The sequence below is a fragment of the Saccostrea cucullata genome, unplaced genomic scaffold, assembly GCF_032062105.1.
Source record: "Saccostrea cucullata isolate Sc308-1 unplaced genomic scaffold, CSIRO_AGI_Scuc_v1 ctg3084, whole genome shotgun sequence".
Taxonomy (NCBI): domain Eukaryota; kingdom Metazoa; phylum Mollusca; class Bivalvia; order Ostreida; family Ostreidae; genus Saccostrea; species Saccostrea cuccullata.
The window spans coordinates 209,850-233,326 of record NW_026924644.1 but is presented as its reverse complement, the minus strand read 5'-3'; the positions used below and the strand labels follow the sequence as shown (position 1 = coordinate 233,326).

The 23,477-nt window shown below is 33.7% G+C and overlaps 2 protein-coding genes across 2 annotated transcripts; both read left to right on the top strand.

The window, feature by feature from the left end:
- The first annotated feature begins 1,121 nt into the window (after nucleotides 1–1,121).
- Nucleotides 1,122–20,855, top strand: LOC134266943 (big defensin-like). Its single transcript, XM_062749153.1, has 4 exons — nucleotides 1,122–1,198; nucleotides 13,480–13,738; nucleotides 13,922–13,948; nucleotides 20,505–20,855. Exons 2-4 carry the CDS (start codon nucleotides 13,510–13,512, stop codon nucleotides 20,636–20,638), a joined length of 390 nt encoding a protein of 129 aa, XP_062605137.1. The 5' UTR covers nucleotides 1,122–1,198; nucleotides 13,480–13,509; the 3' UTR covers nucleotides 20,639–20,855.
- On the top strand, nucleotides 8,470–10,713 carry LOC134266958 (uncharacterized). Its single transcript, XM_062749165.1, has one exon. The coding sequence runs from the start codon at nucleotides 8,713–8,715 to the stop codon at nucleotides 9,382–9,384; it is 672 nt and encodes a 223-aa protein (XP_062605149.1). The 5' UTR covers nucleotides 8,470–8,712; the 3' UTR covers nucleotides 9,385–10,713.
- Nucleotides 20,856–23,477: the final 2,622 nt, after the last annotated feature.

The following is a 23,477-nucleotide window of genomic DNA, read 5'->3' as shown; positions in this document are numbered from 1 at the left end:
ACCCCGTAAAGTCCTGCTATCATTGCTTTAGCTTTGAAATACTGTATATGATCCGTATCAATGTCATTCAGTTTTGAGAGGAAATTTACTCTGTAGGTTCTAAAGATTTTAACATTATGTCAGTGATTTTTTTATGGGTGGGATTTACCTTAAAGTCTCACTATCATCAGTGTGGTTGCATTAGCTTTGAATTACTGTGTATAAACTGTATCAATGTCATTTTTGAGAAGAAATTTGCCCTGTAAATTTTTGTTATCTTAAAGATGTTGCAAGTCAAAAATACTGTATGAGTGATTGTCTTTGAGGGAAAATTTCCCGTAAAGTCTTGATATTGTTTTATGTAAAATTGTATTGTTAATATTCCCTATAAATGTTTTCAAATCAGTTTTGTTTTGACGTTTGATCGTCTTTTTACTGGAAAAATGCTGAATTTCTTCTAATAAATATCTTACAAAATTCTGTTTTTTTATTTTGTCAATACCTTAGAGCAAATTGCTTAATACAGAAAAAACATCTGTTTTGATTTTGGAATGTGTTCAATGAAGTGAAAAAAAAAATCATTGTGTCATTTAAAACTGTAGTATATTCAACACAAAATTCCGTCCTATCAAAAACTTTTACAATTAATTAGAAATCTATGACTCAGTAATTCATATCGGGAAACTCAATACATGTACGTCTCGTTTCTATGTTTTATGAACACCCATCTTGGTTTGCAGTTCGTGTAACAACTTTTCATAATTTCATTAATCAATGAATATCTTTTTTAAAATGAAAGATGAATTAAATGTTATAACAACTTTTACACTTGTTATAAATGAAGAATTATTGCATCGAAACAATGAAAAAATAATGTCTCGTTTTCCTACGTGCACATTCTAACACAACTACAATTAGATCGGCCACTTCTGCGGCCGATAATGATGTATACTGATGCTGACTTCCATAATGTGTAACATTTTATATTTTTTGTCATTTTGACACAATCATGTCAAATTGCTTGTTCTGTACTTGTCTGCCTTTTTTGGTTGTCATTTTGACACTTTATTTTTAACTTTTGAATCATATAAAGTCACACATTGCACTCAGAATATATGTAGGTAGACTATAAAGCCATATTTTTAACATCATTTAATCATAACATTTTAAAACTCAGTGTGATTTACAACCAGATCAATATTTTAAAAAGCCAATATTTGTAAGTATAACTTATTTCGCATTTAAAAGAAAATTTAATTTGATTATATCTTTGCCAAAAGTGAACATAATTAACAGGAATCTTTGGCCATGACAGATACCTATACAAACCTCAATAAGAAATATTAGTTCATTTTTTTTTTTACAAATAAGTGCTTAAATTAACAATATGCCTATTTTTATCATGAAAACTTTTATAATCTACCGTACAGATGAATCTTTTCTACATGTTGTACAGTAAATTTGATCCATTTATTGATTATCGTATTTTCAATCTTAGACGTAAATTATAGCGCTAATTATTGTGTTTACATGGATATGTCAGTGGGGTCTACAATGCTAGATTATCAATTGTATTAAATTTGATTTCTACATGACTTGAACCGGAGTAAACTTTGAATAAGCAAGCTTACAAAGCTATAGTCAATGGGCAAAAGAATTATATGATTTCTTTCGTTTGAGGAACGAATTAGACAGAAATCAATTTCTACTTGGTGTGATAATGAATTACTTTTTCGGAATTACAAGGTTTTCATTCGAATACCTGGTGTATATCACGTGGTTCTTTAGAACTGGTCTCGTTAGCAAGGCTATATAAGAGGTGAATAGTGGTTTAAATACCAGTTTAGGACGACACGTAGAGCACGATAAAGTTTAAATCTCAGACTCAGAACGAAGTGGCGTAGGGCGTGGTTCATCGACATGTTTAGCCATTGTAGATGATATGAAATCACAGAAAATAGAGCTGGAGATAGATTTGACAGTGTGGAAAACGAGGTCATCAAAGAAAAGCCATCTTAGATCTTGTTTTTATAAGATAAGTATTCATTTGAGAATACAATTGATCAGTTTTTGAATAAGTGATAAATTATTGATAACAAGGTTTGTAATAGAGAGAATTTGAAAACAAATACATGATTGTATTAAATTATGAGATTCGTTAATTCTAGTCAGTATATGATAATAGAAGTTATTTCCAGAAATAGATAATTTGTTTTGTAGAAAGATGGATTTGTTAAAGGAAGAAAACTGGTGTTTCTGAAAAGCAAAACAAATACGTTACGTTAATTTATTTTTATTTTTCAATTAATACAAGTATAGAATTTATAAGATATTATATTTGCACTTATATCCAATTAAATATATTTGCTTATCATTTTAAAACGTACTAAATGCATCAGCATTATAACATGGACATTTCCTGAGTATAGAAAATATCGATAAATTAAAATTGTTTGAATTTATTTTTCAATTTCAGTTTCTTGCCATTTTGTCAAATGTGCTACTAAAATGAAAAGTTTTAGATATGTTGAAGAGAAAACAGTATATTCTTATGTTTCAGGTGGTTACATGTTGGGGTTGGTATCACGATGAGCATAATGAAGAAGGTGATTTTAAGATCTCCAGAGAAGTACGGTAGATTTTTTCTTTGCGTTTTATGCCAATTGAAAGTTAAATTTAATGCGGACTCCATCACAATGGAAAAGAGAAGCATTTCATATTCTGATCTTTGAGTATAGTAATTCGTTTTTCGATTTATTTTAGTAGATCATTCAATCATGAATCCGTATAGTAGAGTATGGGGCATAGATAATTTTTGTTTGGTATCTATTAACCAAGTATATGTATTAATGACACATACATTTTATAGAAGAAAAACGAGTTCTACTTGTCTTATGATTAATGCAGGACAGGTACGGCTTTGCGAAAGAGAATTAAAGGTTTAGAATATTTGCATTTTGATTTTCATTGTAGTTAAACTAAGGTCTCATTTGAATTATCTACTTAGAATTGAAATTTATCAATTGAGTATTAATTTAAAAAAAAAAAAAAAAAAAAAAAAAAAAGATCAAGAAGGTATAAAATATTTATAGGAATGATAATTCTGCAGTATTTGAAGTGTTGTTAATTGGCTTGATTGAGTTATCTAGAAAAAGAGATCTAAGTATTTAGTTTCAATTCTAAAAAGTTTTGATAACGGAAACCGAATTTTTGTCGGTTTTGATTTTCGAGTAAAAAGGAAATTTTGTCAATGAATTCTAATTTTAAAAATAATTCACCAAAATTGAATTAAATTTTTTCTGAATATTAATTTCATGAGCTGTTTTGCACAATTTTTGTGTTTGGTAGTGTTTGGAAGATTTGAATTTTGATAACGTTGATATATTTCATTTTATAATGAAATGATTTAATGAATGTTTATTAATTGGCAACAATTTTTGGAGTATTTACTTTTATTGAAATTAGTTTTCAGTGGAAAGTGATTTTTATAATACTGTAGCTATTTAAAAGCTGTTATTTTTGAATTTAAAACAAAAATAGAATTTGAGGGGAATTCCAACTCTAACCCAGCTTAGCATAAAATATTTTATGGATGTTTATCATAACGCATCTGTGGTGTTTGGGTTTTGGCGGGATTGATTTCAGTAGACAATGAGAAGTACAAAAATAGTCAAATGAAAATTAATATTTCTGTTTGAAATAATATTGAGTTGGGTTTGAATTTGAATAACTTTGGCACAATTTAGCATATCATGCTTTTATGAATGTTTTCTAACCACTTATTTGGTACATGTATTGTCATTTGGCAATTTATTAAAGATTGTTTTCATTATATTGCTGATACTATGAAATAGAAATTGATTGGATTCGAATGCTTTGCACATTTTATCATAAATTGATGTTATGTTATAGATGTTTATCCAACTACATTTGTGGTGTTGCCATTTGGCGAGTTGGTTAAAGTAGAAAGTGGGTTCTTTATCATACGAGTTTGAATTTATGGATGTTTGTCCAACCACATATGTGATGAAGCCATTTAGTCAGACTGGTCTCTGTAGAAAGTGTTTCTTGGTATATATTAAAGAAAAAGTTTATAATTTTCATGAAATCAAAGAAAAATTTGATTGGAACTTGAAGTATTTTGATAAATTTTTCACATAGTATGAATTTATGGATGTTTTTTGAACCGTATTGTGTTGATGCCATTTGGCGAGTTGGTTAAAGTAGAAAGTATTTCTACATATAGAGTACAGGAAAAGTTGATAATTCTGATGAAAATAAAGTAAAATTTGATTGGAATTTGAACTTTTTGATAAATTATATCATAAAATGAATGTATGGATTTGTATCCAACCACATTTGTGGTGATGCCATTTGGCGAGATTTGTTTGTGTAGAAAGTATTTCTACATAAGTAGTAAAAGTAAAGGTTGATAATTCTGATGAAAATAAAGTAAAATTTTTATCACATCCAATTCTATTCGAATTGGAGGCTTTTATCGAAGAAAGTGTTAATTTCCCATATTACAAAATCCATAGATCCGCCTATAATCCCTATAATCAATTAGAGTTATTCCCCCTGAGTCAACTTCCGTTAATCCTTTTTCATTCACAGACTATATGAATGAGGTTGGTGCAATTTTAAAGGATAATTTTTTGCAAATTTAGATATTTAGAAAAATAGTTAATGGGTATAATACATATGGATGTTTTTGTTATCTATTTGGTAGTTGTTTGCTGCAATCAATTTAGGAGTATTTTTTCATGATTTCCCGATGATCCTTGATTTTATAATGATAATTTTTTCTAGCGTCTGTTGTGGCCATTTTGTATTAGCCGACCACGTTGTATCTATATAAGTTTTCATTAAAACAGATTATATGATGTAAGTATGTGATAAGATATAATGATTATTAAGTCAATTATCTTGATCGTTAGGATTTATATCATATTGCTTTTGCTTGATCCGACACGTTTCAGATTTCCATACCAAGGGGAGATAAAAAAAAAAAAAAAAAAAAAATAAAATAAAATAAATAAATAAAAATAATAATAATAATAATAATAAAAAAATAATAATAATAAATAAATAAATAAATAAATAAATAAAAAATTAGGCTAACTTTATAAAAAGAAATAATAAAGCATGTGAGAATGAGGAGATAATTAATTTAAATTTCTTCTTACAAATATAAAAAATAATATATATATATATATAAATAAAGAATTTTCTTTTCTTTTCTGAACACGATGCCACCGAGAGCTAAGAAGCGTAGAATGGCTCAACCAGCAGCGACTGCCACACAGCAGCCAAGTGGTAGTCAGGCTACGGTGTCTGTGAATTCCCAGACGTACTCGTCGACGGCGTCGGCAGGATGTCCAGTACATGTACCAATACCACCGACCCAGGCTCCATCAACTTCCGTTGTGGCGGAAGCGCAACCCATGTTGACAAGTGCAGGGCCATCCTTTGCACCGACCACCTCTGGAGCAACAATCTCAACTCCAACAGATGTTGGTACCACCCCTGCTCCTGTCCCATCAATACATATGATTGGTATGAATGTTTCTAGCACAGTCAAACAACGTATTATTAGTGGGCAGTATATTGATTTGGCCACATTGGTAACACCAAAATCAGGGTCTGATGAAAAGAAATTAGTTATGAATAGTATGGGTGAGATAATTTACAAAAAAGGTAGAAAATATTGAGCAATGGACTGACCTTATGCTCATATTTGCAAGTGTGTACTTGAGTGCACATCCCGCCAAGACTCTTGACCTACTTAAGTACATACAGACCGTAAGAATGGGTGTTAGCAGGGGGGCTATATCTTGGAAAGAATATGATACGCAGTTTAGGCTGCGCAAAGAGCAAAATCCTGTGTCTTCTTGGGGTGAAATTGACTCGGAATTATGGTTGATGTATATGCATTCTGGGCCCGCTTATAACGTAACAAATGCACCCAAAACCAATAATGATAAATGCTTCAATTTCAATTACAAGGGATCTTGTGACAAATTCCCATGCATGTATAAACACAGTTGTATTCGATGTGGTAGTAACCATCCACAGATACATTGCCTTACACAAGCCTCAAACACTGGGTCCGCACAAATATTTCGCCAACAAAATTCAAGTGGTCAATTCTATGGACAGTCAAGTTTTCGTCCACAAACCACCAATGCAAATACCAACTATAAGGGGTATTCAACCAATGCAAATACCAATTATAGGGGGTATTCCAGCAGCAACACCCAGCGCCCCACCTACTCAAGACCAAGATTCCGCACCCCGCAATCTATGGCGTCTAGGTTCAACGCCTATTAATGTACACGCCCTTAAAAAATGTCTCGTCCACTATCCTAACAGAATCATAGCAAATCGCCTAATCCAAGGGTTCTCTCAAGGGTTTAAACTTCATTATCATGGGCCTAGATTACCAATTCAATGTAATAATTTGAAATCCGCGGACGATCATCCTAATGAACTTAAAGAGAAAATCGATAAAGAAATTGAAATGGGGAGGATACAGGGTCCTTTCACGAAAATACCAATTTCTAATCTTAGGTTATCTCCAATTGGGCTAGTGCCGAAGGGGGATAATTTGGGCTGGCGTCTAATAACGCACCTCTCTTTCCCGAAGTTTAGTAGTGTAAATTCATACATAGATCCTTGTGAAACTGCTGTACAATATTCATCCTTTGATTCAGTGATTCAGATGATTGCTAAATTAGGGAAGGGGGCTTTCATAGGTAAGCGAGATATAAAATCCGCATTTCGACTTCTTCCAATATTTCCCGGCGATTTTGATCTCCTGGGTTTTAAATTTCAGGGTAATTATTTCATAGACAAATGTTTACCTATGGGGTGTTCCATTTCGTGTAAGGTTTTCGAGGATTTTTCTACAATTTTGCAGTGGGCTACGATACAGCGTTCTAAAACATCAACAATGGATCATTATCTAGATGATTTTATATTTGCTGGGAGGGATGCCCATTCCTGTCAAGATCTTATGTCGAATTTTCAAGACGTCTGCGATGATATAGGTGTTCCTATTGCCGAGGACAAATCTGAAGGCCCTACTATGGTTATGACATTTTTAGGTTTTGAGATAGATACTTATCATATGCTAGTTAAGATCCCCAATTCAAAATGCTTAGAGCTACAGGGTATTTTACACCATCTCGTTGTTCAACGCAAGATGACACTCCAACAATTACAATCTGTTTTAGGTAAACTGAATTTCTTTACAAGAGCCATAAGACCAGGTAGGGCATTTCTGCGTCGGCTTTATAATGCTACAATAGGAGTTTCAGAATTACATTATCACATAAGGATAACTCAATCAATGCGTCAGGACTTGTACATGTGGATTAATTTTCTTGAATCATTTAATGGGACTGTGTATTTTTTAGATATTGAGTGGACGTCAGACAACAACATTAATTTTTACACAGATAGTTCCGGTTCGTCTTACTTGGGATGTGGTGCTTATTTCAAAGGGGAATGGTGTTTTTACCCTTGGCCAGAGACCTGGGCGTCCAATGACCTACTTAAAGACATGACCTTTTTAGAGTTAGTTCCGGTGGTCTTGGCCGTCTATTTATGGGGTAACAAACTCGCTAATAAAATGATCATTCTCCATATAGACAATCAAGCTGTAGTCGCTATAATAAATAAACTCACTTCTAAATCAGAGCGGGTCATGAAACTACTTAGACCATTTGTCCTTGCTTCTATGAATTATAATATTCTGTTTCGTGCAGTTTACATACCAAGTAAAGACAATGTAGTTGCTGATTCAATTTCTCGTAAGCAGTGGGCCAGATTCCGACAAGCAGCTCCACATGCCAGGGAACACCCTTGCCCAGTGCCCCTATCTTTCCGCAACATCATCTCCAGCCTGAGTTTGCTAAACTTTTAGACGCCTCAGTATCTGAAAACACACATAAATCTCATCGGGCTGGAATGGCAGCATATTACAAAGTATGTAGACTCATTGATTGCACGCCATGGCCCCCTACATTAAACTCAGTCGTGCAATTCGTTTTGCATTCATCATCATCCGGCCTCGCATATGGTACCGTGAGGTCATACTTGTCTGCCATTTCATTTTATTGTAAATTGCAGAGTGTTCACGATCCAACCCCAGAGTTCTTGGTTACAAAGTTATTGCAGGGCATGAAACGTTTGAGACATAAAGTAGATACTAGACTGCCAATAACGAAAACAATTTTGCTAAATATTATTCAAGTTCTGCCCATAATATGTACCAATGCTTTTGAAACAGCTCTTTTCTCGGCTGCATTTTCCCTGGCATTTCATGGATTTTTAAGAGTTGGCGAATTAACAGTTAATACAAGAGAAGGTGATCAACAAAACACAATTCAATTCGACAATTTGTCCATTAATCACGAAACGCAATCTCTCTTACTGACTATCCGGTATTCGAAAACGGACCAGTTAGGTAAGGCACAGTACTTCAAATAGATAAGCAGGGTGGTGTAGCATGTCCATATCAGCTCATTACTAAATACGTCAGCATCCGTCCAGAGGGTTCAGGTACATTATTTCGACACTTCGATTTATCCCCACTCACACGATATCAATTTACGGGGGTACTTTGTAAGGCAGTAAAGCACCTAAATTTGCCTGGTATCTCAGGATACAAATCTCACTCTTTTCGTATCGGCGCGAGTACTGATCTCGCGTTAAAAGGATTTTCAACTCATGACATTCAGAGATCTGGTCGTTGGAAATCTGATTCTTACAAATCCTACATTCGCATACCAAAGTTTTAATCTAATTTTAGATATACAGACAATATGGTTGGTGGGTTCATCAATAATCAAGCACGCCTTTTTGGAAGCTGTATTAAGACCAGGTGGTACAAATTTGACATTAGAAAGAAAACACATCTCACTGTGGTGGCAGGGTTATAGTGGCCTCCAGTTAAGTAAAACTAAACAAAAGATTAGAACTCTTGGAAAGGTGGGCCCTGTACCTAATTTCATCCTTATACATTGTGGGGGGAATGACTTGGGCAATGTATCGATCAGAAAAATAAGGGTGGTTGCAAAGCAGTTGGTTTTATTTCTAAGGAATCACTTTCGAAACAGTAGGATTATATGGTCATTTATACTTCCGCGTCTCCAATGGCGCTATTCAGCAAATTTAAAAGCTATGGAAAATGCACGCAAACGGGTTAATTCTGGTATAGCTGCAATTGTCTTGCAATCTGGGGGCGCAATAATTCGCCATTCAGACATTAAACCTGATCCAGCTTTATTTTTACAGGATGGGGTACACTTATCCTCGTTGGGGAATAACATTTTTCTAAACTCTCTCCAGGGGGGACTTGAGGCTATCGTTGCCCATGGTCAATCCTGCTTTCCCAATTAGCAAGGGTCCTGGGTACGGCTGTTCGTATATGCCGCTCTACCCCCACCATGGTGGCGGAGTTCCCTGGATGAGTTTCATTCTGATCCTCATCTCAGGGAACTTGTGGCGTATAAGCGGCATTTTGGTAATTATATTGTAAGCTTTGACCTCTGCACCTCCCAGGGTCAATGCTTTCTATATATATATATGGTGAACTTTGAACTTTGATGTTGTGAACTTTGAACTTTTGATGTTGTATGAACTTTGACTTACCACTATATGAACTTTGACCTTTGGTAATGACCTTGATATATGATTTGCTTTGATGTTGAATGTTGTTTGTGCATTTGATTGGGGCATGCTCTTGTCTTGGCTGCCCATTGCCCATATGATATTGTTTGTTTTGCATTTGAAACTAAATAACAGCCGTGCCCATAATATCGCCACACTTTAATAAAATTAATTTCAAGTTACCATTTGTTTGCGTTACACTTTTCTGAGATAATATCACATCCAATTCTATTCGAATTGGAGGCTTTTATCGAAGAAAGTGTTAATTTCCCATATTACAAAATCCATAGATCCGCCTATAATCCCTATAATCAATTAGAGTTATTCCCCCTGAGTCAACTTCCGTTAATCCTTTTTCATTCACAGACTATATGAATGAGGTTGGTGCAATTTTAAAGGATAATTTTTTGCAAATTTAGATATTTAGAAAAATACCCTCCTCACCCAACCCTTATTCGAATAGATTTTTGCGCTGTGTTTTTCTTTCTATTGCAGCTGTCCTACAAAAGGATCACTTAATATCAAATGGTACGGCTGTTACAAGAAAAAGTCTACCTGGAGACCAACTTAGATGAACTTTTCGCAAACCTTGGCCACTGCTCCTCCCAGGGCCAATGTTTCCTAAACAGTGACTGATATATAAACGACAAGTAAAGAAGGCACATAAGCGGCATGTAATTCGTAATAAATATATCGTAAATAACACCTCTGGCGTATAAGCGGCATTTTGGTAATTATATTGTAAGCTTTGACCTCTGCACCTCCCAGGGTCAATGCTTTCTATATATATATATGGTGAACTTTGAACTTTGATGTTGTGAACTTTGAACTTTTGATGTTGTATGAACTTTGACTTACCACTATATGAACTTTGACCTTTGGTAATGACCTTGATATATGATTTGCTTTGATGTTGAATGTTGTTTGTGCATTTGATTGGGGCATGCTCTTGTCTTGGCTGCCCATTGCCCATATGATATTGTTTGTTTTGCATTTGAAACTAAATAACAGCCGTGCCCATAATATCGCCACACTTTAATAAAATTAATTTCAAGTTACCATTTGTTTGCGTTACACTTTTCTGAGATAAATTGGAATTTGAACTTTTTGATAAATTATATCATAAAATGATTTTATGGATGTTTATCCAACCACATTTGTTTTGATGCCATTTGGTGAGATTGTTTTCAGTAGGAAGTATTTCTACAAAAAGTAAAGTAAATGTTGATTATTCTGATGAAAATAAGGTTATCATAACTTGATTATCTAATGGATGTTTATACAAACACATTCCTATTTTTCTTAATTTAAAAAAAAAATGATTAGTGCAATTCATAAATTTTGAACTTAATGGTGGAATTTTGATTCATTTTATCATTTAATGATAATATGCATGTTTTTCTAGCCACAATGATGATGACTTTGATTTTTTTTTTATATAGATTAAGAGAGAGAGAAAAAGAGATCCTATACATATTTACTAAAATATCAGAGTTACAAGATATATGTATCTATCAGTTTTCTAACATCAAATTTGTACTTCCAGGTATTATTGGTTATATTCTTCTTACGTTTAATTCAAGCACCATGAGGTATTAATCGGTGTACCAATAATGACAGGAGTTTCAAAGAGGCACATATCCAAGGAATTGAGATGGGATTCAAGATATTTCACAGGAATGTGTATTTTGTGCTATTTTGATATTGGATGATGAATATACTTCTATGTATAACTGTGTCGAATTCATTTGATATATTTGAAGTCTTCTTCCCTGGGACTTCACGATAAATCGTACGGTATACTCAAAACTCAAGTGCAGCAAGCATTTATCGATGTATGGATAGGATGTGTGCATAACATCAAGACTTTTACAATCAGACTCACATGGTGAATTGCGTTATGGATTTTCAAAAGACGGCGGTGTATTGAATTTTTTTAGGATGGATATATATGTATTGATATTTTCTCGCGTTTCGCTAGTATAGCGGGAAAATGATGTATTAATGACAAGATATTTATACGCATGTTGTGTGGATTGGTCAGAGAGTGACCCATAGAAATTGATTTTGAGGTGTAGTAGAGAGCTGGTTTTTAAAGGTTGGTCACTTATAGCCGCCGACTTAAGCGAGCAACAGCTAATTTTTTTTTTAATTTATGTATAAAGGGTATAAGTGAATATATTTATATACATATATTTGATTTTTTTTTCTTAGGGTTTTATTGGTAGGTTGTGAGGTCCGTCGCAACATTTTTTGCATCCAGCGGTACTTGGCAATGGACACAGGTTTCTAGAGTTTTTTAAAAATTATTTTTATCTCTAGTTTTTCCTGGCCGGCCCTGATGCTTTTCATGTTTATCACAAAGAATATTTTAGAATTATAATAGATGCAGCAGTTTTGGGGGATTATGATGTTTTTATTTCTCATACACAATGTCCTGAGTTCTATATATATATATATATTGATGTACTGTTAATGAAATGCGGCGTCCAGCGCACGCACGGCTGCCTGTCATGCATAGAATGTTGTTGTTTGTTTGTATAAAAGTAATGGAGTGAATACATGTATTTTTTTTGGTGATTATTTAATTGTTTTCAAAATTGAATGACTTATGATTTAAATGAATTTTGTTGGATTGAATTTAAAATCAATGATTTTATACTTTCTTTTTCCCGTTCTTTGTATTTAGAGCTACTGCGTGTCGTTGCTATGTCCAAATGGTGTGTTTGTTGTTTATTGTACTTTCATTTGAAAGTAATGAATGGATTTAGAGTAGAAATATAATTTCTTTCGTTTGCGGAACGAATTAGACAGAAATCAATTTCTACTTGGTGTGATAATGAATTACTTTTTCGGAATTACAAGGTTTTCATTCGAATACCTGGTGTATATCACGTGGTTCTTTAGAACTGGTCTCGTTAGCAAGGCTATATAAGAGGTGAATAGTGGTTTAAATACCAGTTTAGGACGACACGTAGAGCACGATAAAGTTTAAATTTTATCATGATTTATTCAATCCAACATAAACTTGTATATGCAAATTTATTTTAATATTTTGCATATGTTATGTACACTGCACAAATAAAGCTACTGCGTGTCGTTGCTATGTCCAAATGGTGTGTTTGTTGTTTATTGTACTTTCATTTGAAAGTAATGAATAGATTTAGAGTAGAACGCCATTTTCCAAATGGCATCGCGTTGCTTACGTTCCCAATGGAAATTGTAAACGGAGAATACTTAGAGTTGAATTCACTTACCTAATATTTGGTCAGATTTCCCTTCATACGGATTATTTCTTTAATCCGGTCTGGAATGGCTGCTTAGAGGATACGGACATAGTCCATGGGGATATAATCCATACTTGTCTTATTGCCTCAAACAGCTGATCGCGATTAATAATTTACATTCCAGTAATAACAAAAAAGAAAAACATTTTATTGTTTATATTTATATCTGTTTAAATAATCAATTAAAGTAGGATTAAAAAGATTAATTATTGTATTAATGATGCTAACGTCTTTGTACGTTTCATTAATGGAACAGCCACTGATTAAGAAATCTGTACCGGCGACATGCCTACTGTAGTTTATGCAGTGATGAACGCAACGGGGTTTCTTAAGAAATAAAGGAGAAAATATTCAGTGGATGTAAATATAATATGATAAACACAAAAGACTACGTTAAGTAATGTTTTTATACTACCTAACCATCAAGGTACCACTCTGCCTTTTACATTTTTCTGACTTCAAAGAAAAGTGATGTTTGATTGACTATTAGCTATGAAAACTACAAGGGCACTGATTTTATCCTTCTTATTTTCTTGAGTTTCTACAGTTTATTTGAAAAGAGAGCACCATGGAAAAGAAAGACTTCCTGTGTATCTTGTACGTTATCCTATTGGTTGCTCCTGGTCCCATCTTCGCCAATGCTAGAATAAAGAAACAGGAGTCAAGAAATAAACGTCAGGCCCAAGTTCTCTTACCGTTGGCGTCTTATGCTGGAATGGCCGTGTCTGGTCCTCTCTTCCTAGCTCTAGTAGCATTTTACGGTGCTGCCGAAGTTGCACGATATGCAATTCGAGGAAGTATTTTTATTTTTTCAAGAATTCGGATCATTGTCAATTAACATGAATAAAGTTTTTGCTATCATATAAACTATTGAAATATAAATCACATTTGAATAACTAAGTCTTAACATAGTTAAAACATAAAAATGCAACATAACTCAAAATTGTATGTTAATTATGTGTTTTGAATCTTTTAAACAGCAAGGAGTACTGCGGTTGCTACTTACGGTACGTATAAGTCAGGAATGAAGCAAAATATCAAATCGGCCGCAAAAATCTAGATACATTAAAAACTGAAAAATTGCGCACTTTGAAAAAAAAAACAAAGTGCGTTAAATTTGGGACAAAATTAAAGGTCTTTGATCAAAAAATATTTCTTCAAAGTGCGTTAATATCAACTAAATTAACACACTTCAAAAAAATGTTTTTTCTTCAAATAAATCTAAGAAGAGGGATGAATAAAAGTGAGCGCAGATTCCTTTTGTACTTAAAGTGCGTTTTAACTATGTTTCTGAAAATAAAATACAAACATGATTAATACATTAAAAGCATGCTTTCTTCTCGAAACGATAAAACATATTTATTACCCTGCTTACATTACATTCCAAATCTCGTCAAATTCAATTATACATAAAAGTTTAAAATTTCATGGAGTCAATTCCCAAATTTCTGTTTTTTTTTTCAAAGATAGACATAATATTGGCATTTGCTAAAATATTGATTGACATTTTTTTAAACTGTACCTTCTTCTTTGCTTAAAATTTATCTACAGCAAAAATCTCCAGATTAACGGTATTCGTCGACAGAGCCATTAGAGGCACAATTGTTGCATGTCTTGTGAATTTGAATTAGCTGCAGTTTCAATACAAATAAAGCCCTACATTTTGCTAAATTATGAAAGTGATATAAGAAATTAAAATTCATTCTTTCTGAATCATTGGAATTCTCGGCAGTAAAAATACACAAATGGTTTTTCTCATATGACCTCCTTAATGCTAATTGTGACGTCATTAACTTGTGCATTTTCCCGTATTTTCTTAAAAAGTTGCAGTAGACATCAGTTTTCAGTAGAATTTTCTTTCAGAAAACATACTCTGCCAACGTCGCCCGGAAAGATTTTGAGATATGTGATTTTTCATTTTTTCATAGCTGTTTGCACAATATATCCAAAAATTAAAGCGGGCGACGGTGGCAGACACTATTTTCTAAAGGAAAATTAGCAGAAAAACGAGTCATTTTGAAGCATTTTTGCATCTAACTCAAAAATATACCAAACTAGAGCAAAGCTCGTTGCAAAGCAACGAGTAGGTCTTCCGTCCTGTTTGACCGGAAGTAGCTTTCATTTTTAACAAAAATAAGAAATAACGCCCAAAAATGCTTTGAATCCTCTAAAGCTATGTTAATTAATGCAAAAATAAGCAATTTTTTGCTACTTCCGACGACGCACGAAAAATTAATTTTTAAGCTCCCAGGGACATATGTTGCCCAAAAACTTGTCAAAAACGACAGAAATACGCATTTTTCGACTACTTCCGGTTTTGCAGGAAGTGACGACGCTGGACGTATTTTGACGACGTCATTAGATTAAGCATGACATTTTCAACAACTTTGCTTCTTTGATGTATAACAAATTCTCAATACTTTTTGAGTTATCTGGAAAAAAATTTTGGCCCCTCTAGATCCCTTAATTTAGGGGTCAGCCCTTTTTCCGACATATCATTTGAAAGATCTAATTCTGCACAAATTATGTTCTATATATTTTAAAATATTTTTAGTCTAGAAGATAAGAAGCAAAATATGAGTAATTTTGGTTCTTTTAAGCGTTCTAATTTTTGACCCCTATATAGCGCCATTTTGAATAGAGAAATCGAAAAATAAAAACCGATGTGCACAACTTCAATCCTTCACTTATCTAAAATCAGTAAAATTTCTGCTCCAGCTTTAGCCGTCTCTGAGCCTTTGTCTGGAAACGAAAGCCTATAAATTTTCATTTAAAGGGAAATAACTCAAAACCGGAAGTGACTTTTTGAAATTTTAGTCAGCATTCTGATAGAGTTTATAAACGTCTATTACCTCTGAAAATTTGAGCAAAATCCGTTGAGAAATGAGTGAGATATGAGGCCTCAAAGTTGGCGTCTAGGAAGTAGAAGAAAAAAAAAGAATAATAATCTTTACCAACAGAATCAGTAGAAGGTCTTCCGTTGGAAACGGAAAACCTTAATTAATGACGTCATATTTGAGAAAAGGCACTTCATCATACCGTATTCTTTTATGATTTATCATATCCATCTACTCAACTATTGTTAAAGCCAATATCATAACTTTTTAAGAAAAATAATTTTTTAGGGCACAATAAAGCTCAAACCGCACCGTCTTCTTTGAGCGTCCATTGTATTCGCCAAAATATTTTCCCTGAAAATAACAATGAAAAATGCGAACAAAATTTTTTGTCTATTTTTAACCCATTGAACAGGTGTTTGTAAGCAGTGGCCATTTAAAGCAACCAGTTTATGCTACAAGCTAATTACATGTAATAATTAGTTGTTGGAAAGTGCTTACACTACAATCAATATTGCCCGATGGTTTTAAAGGCAATACATATGTACGTCTCTTATAAATTATTTCTCACAGTAAATTTATGTTTCACCAGTTTTGTTATGCTTCATTTTTTGTTATTTTTGCCGTCCATTGTGAATGGACAAAACACATGCAAGTTTTTTTTTTTTTGATTGGCGGCAAATGCCTATTTTTAATATGTTAATTTTCTGACGATTTTCGTACGGAGATATACTAAAGTTTTTAATTAGCATCTTGAATTTCCAAAGCTACAGTATATCACAAAACTTTCTTGCAATGTAAAGACCTGAACATTGATAACACATTTTTTCTCATACTCGTGGGTTATGTAGGCCGTTGGATAAACTTATGCTTCATCCACGGGTAGATGCTTTATCAATGGCACTCCCGGTTTTGACACGATCCCTCGCTTCCAGATATTATTTTATTGAAACTTTTATACGTGAAAATTTTTGCCCTAATACAATGAATGAAAAAGAGCGATCTTTAAAAGCCAGAAAAAATTCGTATCTGTCAAAGAAGTGTCTTATTTTATCAAGGAACCTGTATTGGCTACTTGAAGACAGATATTACCCCCCCCCGCTATTTAAATTGTTTTCGGAGAAAGTAAAGCCTAGCAGTTAAGTTGTTGTTATAAGATTCCTTTAAAATCCTCAATAATGTTTTCTTATATTATACTACGTACATGTATCCCTACCTAGTAATGTAGGTGTAAATTACCATGGATCAACAATGAATCTACAAGTAGGCCCCCAGCCTTGCCTTACACTTTTGTACTGCCATCGTCCAAAGAGTGAATTTTCATGATTCCATGGTCCTTACAACTTTCAATCGAAGTTCGTTTGATGTAAAGCTCAAGCAATTGTCACATAATGTTTTCAAAGACGCAGATAGCAAAAATTCTAAATTTTGAATACGATCTTAGAGGCATGTCAACATCAACGGTGCTACGTCATCTAGTTATACGTCATTAATTTGACTTAGCAATCATTCATGAAGTTTCGCAGGGGAAGTCTCAAAGTCCTTTTAAAACGAATGTCGTATGAGATAAATAGAACATCTATAATTGTATGATTTCATATTGGCTTTATCCTCGCGAATATGTACACCATTTCAATTCGTTTGATAAAGCCAATATCAAACCACACAATATAGATATCCTATATTTAAACCGAAGGTTTAAAAATAATTATTAAATTGTGTTTTTTAAGGCCCAAAAATGATCAAGTTTAAACCTTCAAAAATATTACCTATTTTAATCTTATTTTTTTTTATTTGGTTACAAATTTATTTTAATGAAACTCATTTTGATTTATGATTTATTACTTGCAATAATTTACCGGTACTCAACAAACACTGTAAATTATGTATCATTTTTTAGCATAGATTGAATTTAGCGCATTTCGTATTGTTCTTGTTATCGTATATAAGTACAAAACATTAAGTGTTGTACTTAAAATAGCGGAAGTTTCTTTTCGCCAAAAGCGCTAAAAAGAATACACCGCCAAATGTAATACGTTTACGGTATGTATTAAACCTATGCCCTGTTTACATGGCCAGTTTAATTCGCAGTAAATTAATGCGAAGTAAATGCGAAGTAAACTAATGCGAATTAAAATAATGCGAATTAAATTGCGTTCACACGACAGCTAATGCGAAGTAAACTAATACGAATTAAAATTCTACTTCTACGGCCAGGCGTCAGTAAGGCTATTATGACGTCATTTGCAAATCACGTCACAGTGTTACAGTGTCTGTACACATATTTTAGTGATTAACACAATTTTCCTTAGTTTTTCACTCAAAAATAGCACAAATACTTCAAGCTGACCACGGACATGTGGAATTTGACCTAATTTTGCCATTACACATGTCTCAAAATTTAATTCGAATTAGCTTCGCTTAGCGTTCACACGGAGCTAATGCGAAGTAATTTAATGCGCAGTAAACTAATTCGAATTAAACTAATACCCCATTCATACGAACATGATTTGCATACCTCAGTATATTTTACACATGCGTAAATTTACTTACATGTGCAATTTTTGTCGTATGAACTGATATACTCATATGCAAATTCTGCACAGTTGAGTAAATTTCCACCTGGTCAGGACTAGGTGCAAATTAACTTTTGCATATAATTTGTAGCAAATTATATGCTCATGTGTGTAAATTGTGCCGTATGAACACGCAGCAAATTTACTTATGTATGTATTTTGTTTTGTTTATTTTATAAATTTCAATTTTAAGTGTTTATGCATTGACGTGTAAAATATCAGTCTGTAAACATGGCGGCTAGATTGATTGTATATTGTTTAACGTCCCTCTCGAGAATTTTTCACTCATCACTTGCCGGTGGAGAGCTGCAAATTCTGTCTTATACTCGGCACTCAGGGCCATTGTGCAGGGAGAGGTCTTTTTCATGCCAGCACCTACTGCAACACGAGAGCTCGGTTTATATACGGTCTCATCCGATGGACCGGTCTCCACGTCAAACAATGGGATTCAAACCCGCGACGTAAGGATCAACTCCATACTTCGCGACACTATAGCAGACGCTTTAACCACTGCGCCACGCGGGCGACATGGTGGCTAGAAAGCAAAACAATTGAACAGGGAGCCATTATCCCCTCCGAGATAAATTTTCGAATTAGCAAAAACGAGGGCATCTTGCACCCTTTTTGGCAAACCTAAGTTTATGTCTCTAAAGATATAGCTTTTGGTCGCAAACAAGTGCCCTGTAGGATCAATAAGTAATGTCCTTACTATTCAAGTCCTCTTCTTGGGAATGTTCGGGATCAATGATAGGAACATGCATTCCATCATTCGCTCGTGCCCCATTACCGTGTAGCTCTTGATGACTATCTTCTACCTCTCTCTGTATTTAATTCAGGCAAGCTACTCATATAAAAGTTAATGTTTCAGGAATTTCAATAAACTGAGTAACCTACTTACATGTAGCACCTGAACTCATCACGAATGTCCAGGGGTTCGTAATAATTTCCTTTTAACATATTTGTATTGTTCAAGGATTTTTGAGATCTATCACTGTTAGATTTTTTTTTTCATCCTTTTCATTATTCTGAAGAAAAATAATTATTATATAATATTCAAGCAGATGTTTTACAATGTCCTCGCAACTCGATGTACTGTAGATTTCCCAACAGCAAACAAATTTTTAATTGGTTTCATTTCTGCCGAAGACGTCAACTAGTAGATGGCAAGTCCCGTTTTCTTTACACGCTAAGGCTCTTCTACAATCTTTGGGACGGAAGCCAAAATATTTTCCAAATATAAAGCAATATATGAGCTGTGTTTTTGAGAAAATTATTTTGCTATTAAAATGTGTTATTATAATTAATTTGTATTCATCCTTATGATAAAACCAAAATAAATGTTTCAAAATATTTCAAAAGAAATGTTTCTGTACAGTCGAATATATAGCCTTATATAACAAATCAATAATGCACAGGACGACAATAATGTCATTTTGCTTTAATCAAAGCTTATAAAAAGGTTTTTCCGTCGCAAATATGAACTGTAGTTTATAAATGTTAAATGTTCTATTTTTCTATCATTGAAATAGTTGACTACAAATTTGAAATAAAATTTTGCCATGTCAATCTTTCAGCTCATATTGATAATTTTAATAAGTTTTCCTTCTTCGAGTGTATTTTCTTATACAATTTTTTCTCCTTATCAAAGTCATTAATTAAGTTGTACCAAGAAATCAGTGGAACGGTCCCCCTCCCACTAGTTTTTTGAGGAAGATTTAAAAGTTAGTCTTATACAAAACAATAAGGAAATACCCCTTTTCTTTAAAAAATCACAATTGTGAATCTGTTCATCTCCTTAGTTTATATGAAAATATGAGGATTTATTACAGCACATAAATCTCGTCTGAACGCATTGCAAATTAACTTTTACTTACGTGTGTAGATTTACTTATATGTAAATTTGCACACATAAGTAAATTTTCGTCGTATGAATGGGGAATAATTCGCATTAAATTCTCCGTGTGAACGCTAAGCGAAGCTAATTCGCAGTAACTTTACATTTAATTCGAATTAAACTCTCCGTGTGAACAGGGCACTAGAATCATATTAAGTATCAAGAATGATTTAAGGCTTGCAATTATTTGCCTTCATTTCAGAAAATAACCTTCAGATACTATTTGTTCTCATGCTCTTTGATTTTTTTCCCGCAGATTATCGCAATCATAATTGTGGAAATTGGTTCAAAGATGGATGGTGCAGAGAAGAATGTTTTTCGCATGAGTACAATGATCCTATTGCAGCGGAGATCTGTGATGGTTGGAATTGTTGCAAGTCCCGTATTTGAGACGACATATACGTTGCATTTCATTCAATATTACAAAATAATAAATTGCATTTTTTTTATTATTCAACAGCAATGAATATAGTTCGTGTTCTTCATGGTATCATTATATTATCTAGATTGATGAACATTCTTAAATACCTTGACATTGTTTGTGTGTTCCATGAATGTCCTCTTAAATTGAATTTAATAGACAATTTTATCCCTCAAGTATAAATTGATTTATAATTTACAGGAAAATCAATATTGCAATATTGTATTTGTAAAATTAGAAAGTCGTATTAATGAAACATTTCAAATAAATTATACGTTTTATCTTTCTTTTTGTTAATAACGCAATGAAAGCGATATATTTATGATTTGACTGATCCCAGTTTCTCTCGCACACCAGTGACTTTACTTCTTTTTAATATCAAATATCCTCAAAATAATATAAAATACTTTATACCTACATGACTTTAATTCGTAGGAATACCAATAAGATTTGGGGTTATATAGATAAATATGTGGTGTGCAATATATTGCAGTTTAAAATAGAAAATTTCAAAGAATGCCCGATAGACTTCTTTTTTTGTTTTTATGGGGCTATGATTCTCTCCTTTTCCATAAATATGCTCTCAGAACACGGATTGTCACTTTTAATCTTGTCATTTTCTAATTTTTTTGCTTAGCCACAATTACTACATTGTGTATAAAAGATATATAGTTACAATTAAGACATATTCTAAAATGTTCTGATAATATTTTCTGATAGCCGTGATTTACCTTGTTACATCAAAGATTTGATTTGTTTAGTCTTTGTCTACACACTTTTTAAATTATACTTAGTATGCAGAAAAAGTGTGTGTATGCGAGGAAAGATTCTCCCTCCCACGTCCGAAATTAATCCGAGACAGACTGATAGAACAGTTACTTGATTTCTTAGAAAATGATAAACACATATTGTGTGAGAGTAACCCCCCTCCCCACGTCCGAAAATAAAAACTGACTGACTAATTGACGGAGACAGTTGTTTGATTTCTTAGAAAATGATTAGCATATTCTAGAAATGTATATGCATTAATTGTTCCAGGTGCACTTGTCAATCGCTCTTCGTAGTATAACATGTTCGGCTGTTCATGAAGTGTTTTTCATTAAACATTGTGCAGGTTTAGAAAAAGAAATAAACCGTAGAGTAAACAATATAAAATAAATTTAATTTATCAAAAAAGACTGAAAATCTTGAGTTGATAACCTTTGTATGGGAAGTTTTCCCAGAAAATTCCTTATTGATGATTAATACCGAAACCCCAAGGCACTAGCGCCCCTAGTGTTGATTAGGTGTGAAAATCATTGATTTTGTAAAGAATGCATGTTAATATTGTCTTTGGGTGCATGATATCTCAAAATGACCGACTTAATAACAAAATAGCGTCTATTAAATCAATGGCTTTGAAAAGAATCGCCAAACTCATCATTGTGGGTGTAGCGCGGATTCCGGAAGCCTTGTTCTGCTGGCCCTTTGAGTTGTAGGTGTTGCCTCGTCCCTGTGATCTGTAACCTTGCTGAGTGTGCTGATAGTTCTGAGTCTGGTCGTTGGTGGTTCTTGAAACTCTGCTGTGGAGGTTGGAATCTCCATTGTGGTGATTGTGTGTACCCTCGTCTAGCAGGTGCTTACTGTCAGTAAGAAACTTTCCGTTCGTGATACTTCTTGCTAGCTCTGACGTCATCTTTGATTTCTTGAAAAGCATGAAGAAGTGCAATGCATGTATTATGGACTTAAACTTATATTTTGGGGAATATACTTGCTGTGTAGAGCACCTTTTGTTTGCAAGTTCTGTCTAGTGAAGGTTTGGGAGTGTTGAACAATATGAAAGGAAAGCACTTGTAAAAATAATAATTTTGTTTATTCAGGACTCGTTAGGAATGTATATTTACCAGCAAAAGTCACCAGACACAATAAAAAAAACTCGTCTGACTGCTTGAGGCATTACAAGGATGGGTACCCTAACTTACCTAGCATCTGGTGACTGATAGAGTGGTCAAACACTAGCAAAAATACCCATATATAAATATAACCAATGAATAATAAAAGAGAGAATAAGTCCATATTAATACTTTGATAAAATACCAAAGCCGTCGTCAATGAACACAACGTATAATGCGACTGAGTAAATTTGAATTTATTTTTTACATAAAAAAAATGAATCTCGAAATCAAGTAATGAATATCAGAAATGAATTCGACATTGTTAGTTGTCTGTAAATTTTTACTGTTATCTGTAAGATCCAGTTAATGCGTTCTCTTGCTATGTCGGTCTTCCTATATGCTCGTGAGACCTGGACTCTCACTGCTGAACTAGAAAGGAGAATTATGAGCACTGAGATGAGATGCTATAGAAAGATACTAGGCATCAACTACACAGACCATGTGACCATTGTCCAATGCAGAGGTCCGCAGCACAGTCACAGAAGCCATAGGACCTCACGATGACATTCTCACCATCGTCAAAAAGTGGGAACTAAGATGGTACGGCCACGTTTCACGCTCAAGTGGCCTTGCAAAGACTATCCTGCAAGGCACAGTGAAATGAGGACGAAGGTGGGAAGGCAAAAGAAGAGGTAGGAAACAACATCCCTGAGTGGACTGGACTGAGCCTTGCAGAAACCCAGAGAGCGACTGAAAAAAGAGATTTATGGATTAAAGTGGTGTTCAAAAGTGCCCCATCGACATCCACGGAAGTGAAGGGATAGGTGAGGTGAGGTGGTGAGTTATCTGTATGTGTATATATATAAAGCACAATCAATGAAGACTTAATAAAGACATCTATAAAACATAATCCACATTTTCAGAAAGTGCTAAT

What these genes read in the sequence shown, in the direction of transcription:
- LOC134266958 (XM_062749165.1), top strand. Translation starts at nt 8,713, where the DNA reads ATGACATTCAGAGATCTGGTCGTTGGAAATCTGATTCTTACAAATCCT.
- LOC134266943 (XM_062749153.1), top strand. Translation starts at nt 13,510, where the DNA reads ATGGAAAAGAAAGACTTCCTGTGTATCTTGTACGTTATCCTATTGGTT. An exon ending in ACGATATGCAATTCGAGGAA is followed by an intron (nt 13,739 to 13,921) that starts GTATTTTTATTT and finishes TCTTTTAAACAG; the next exon opens with CAAGGAGTACTGCGGTTGCT. An exon ending in TACTGCGGTTGCTACTTACG is followed by an intron (nt 13,949 to 20,504) that starts GTACGTATAAGT and finishes TTTTTCCCGCAG; the next exon opens with ATTATCGCAATCATAATTGT.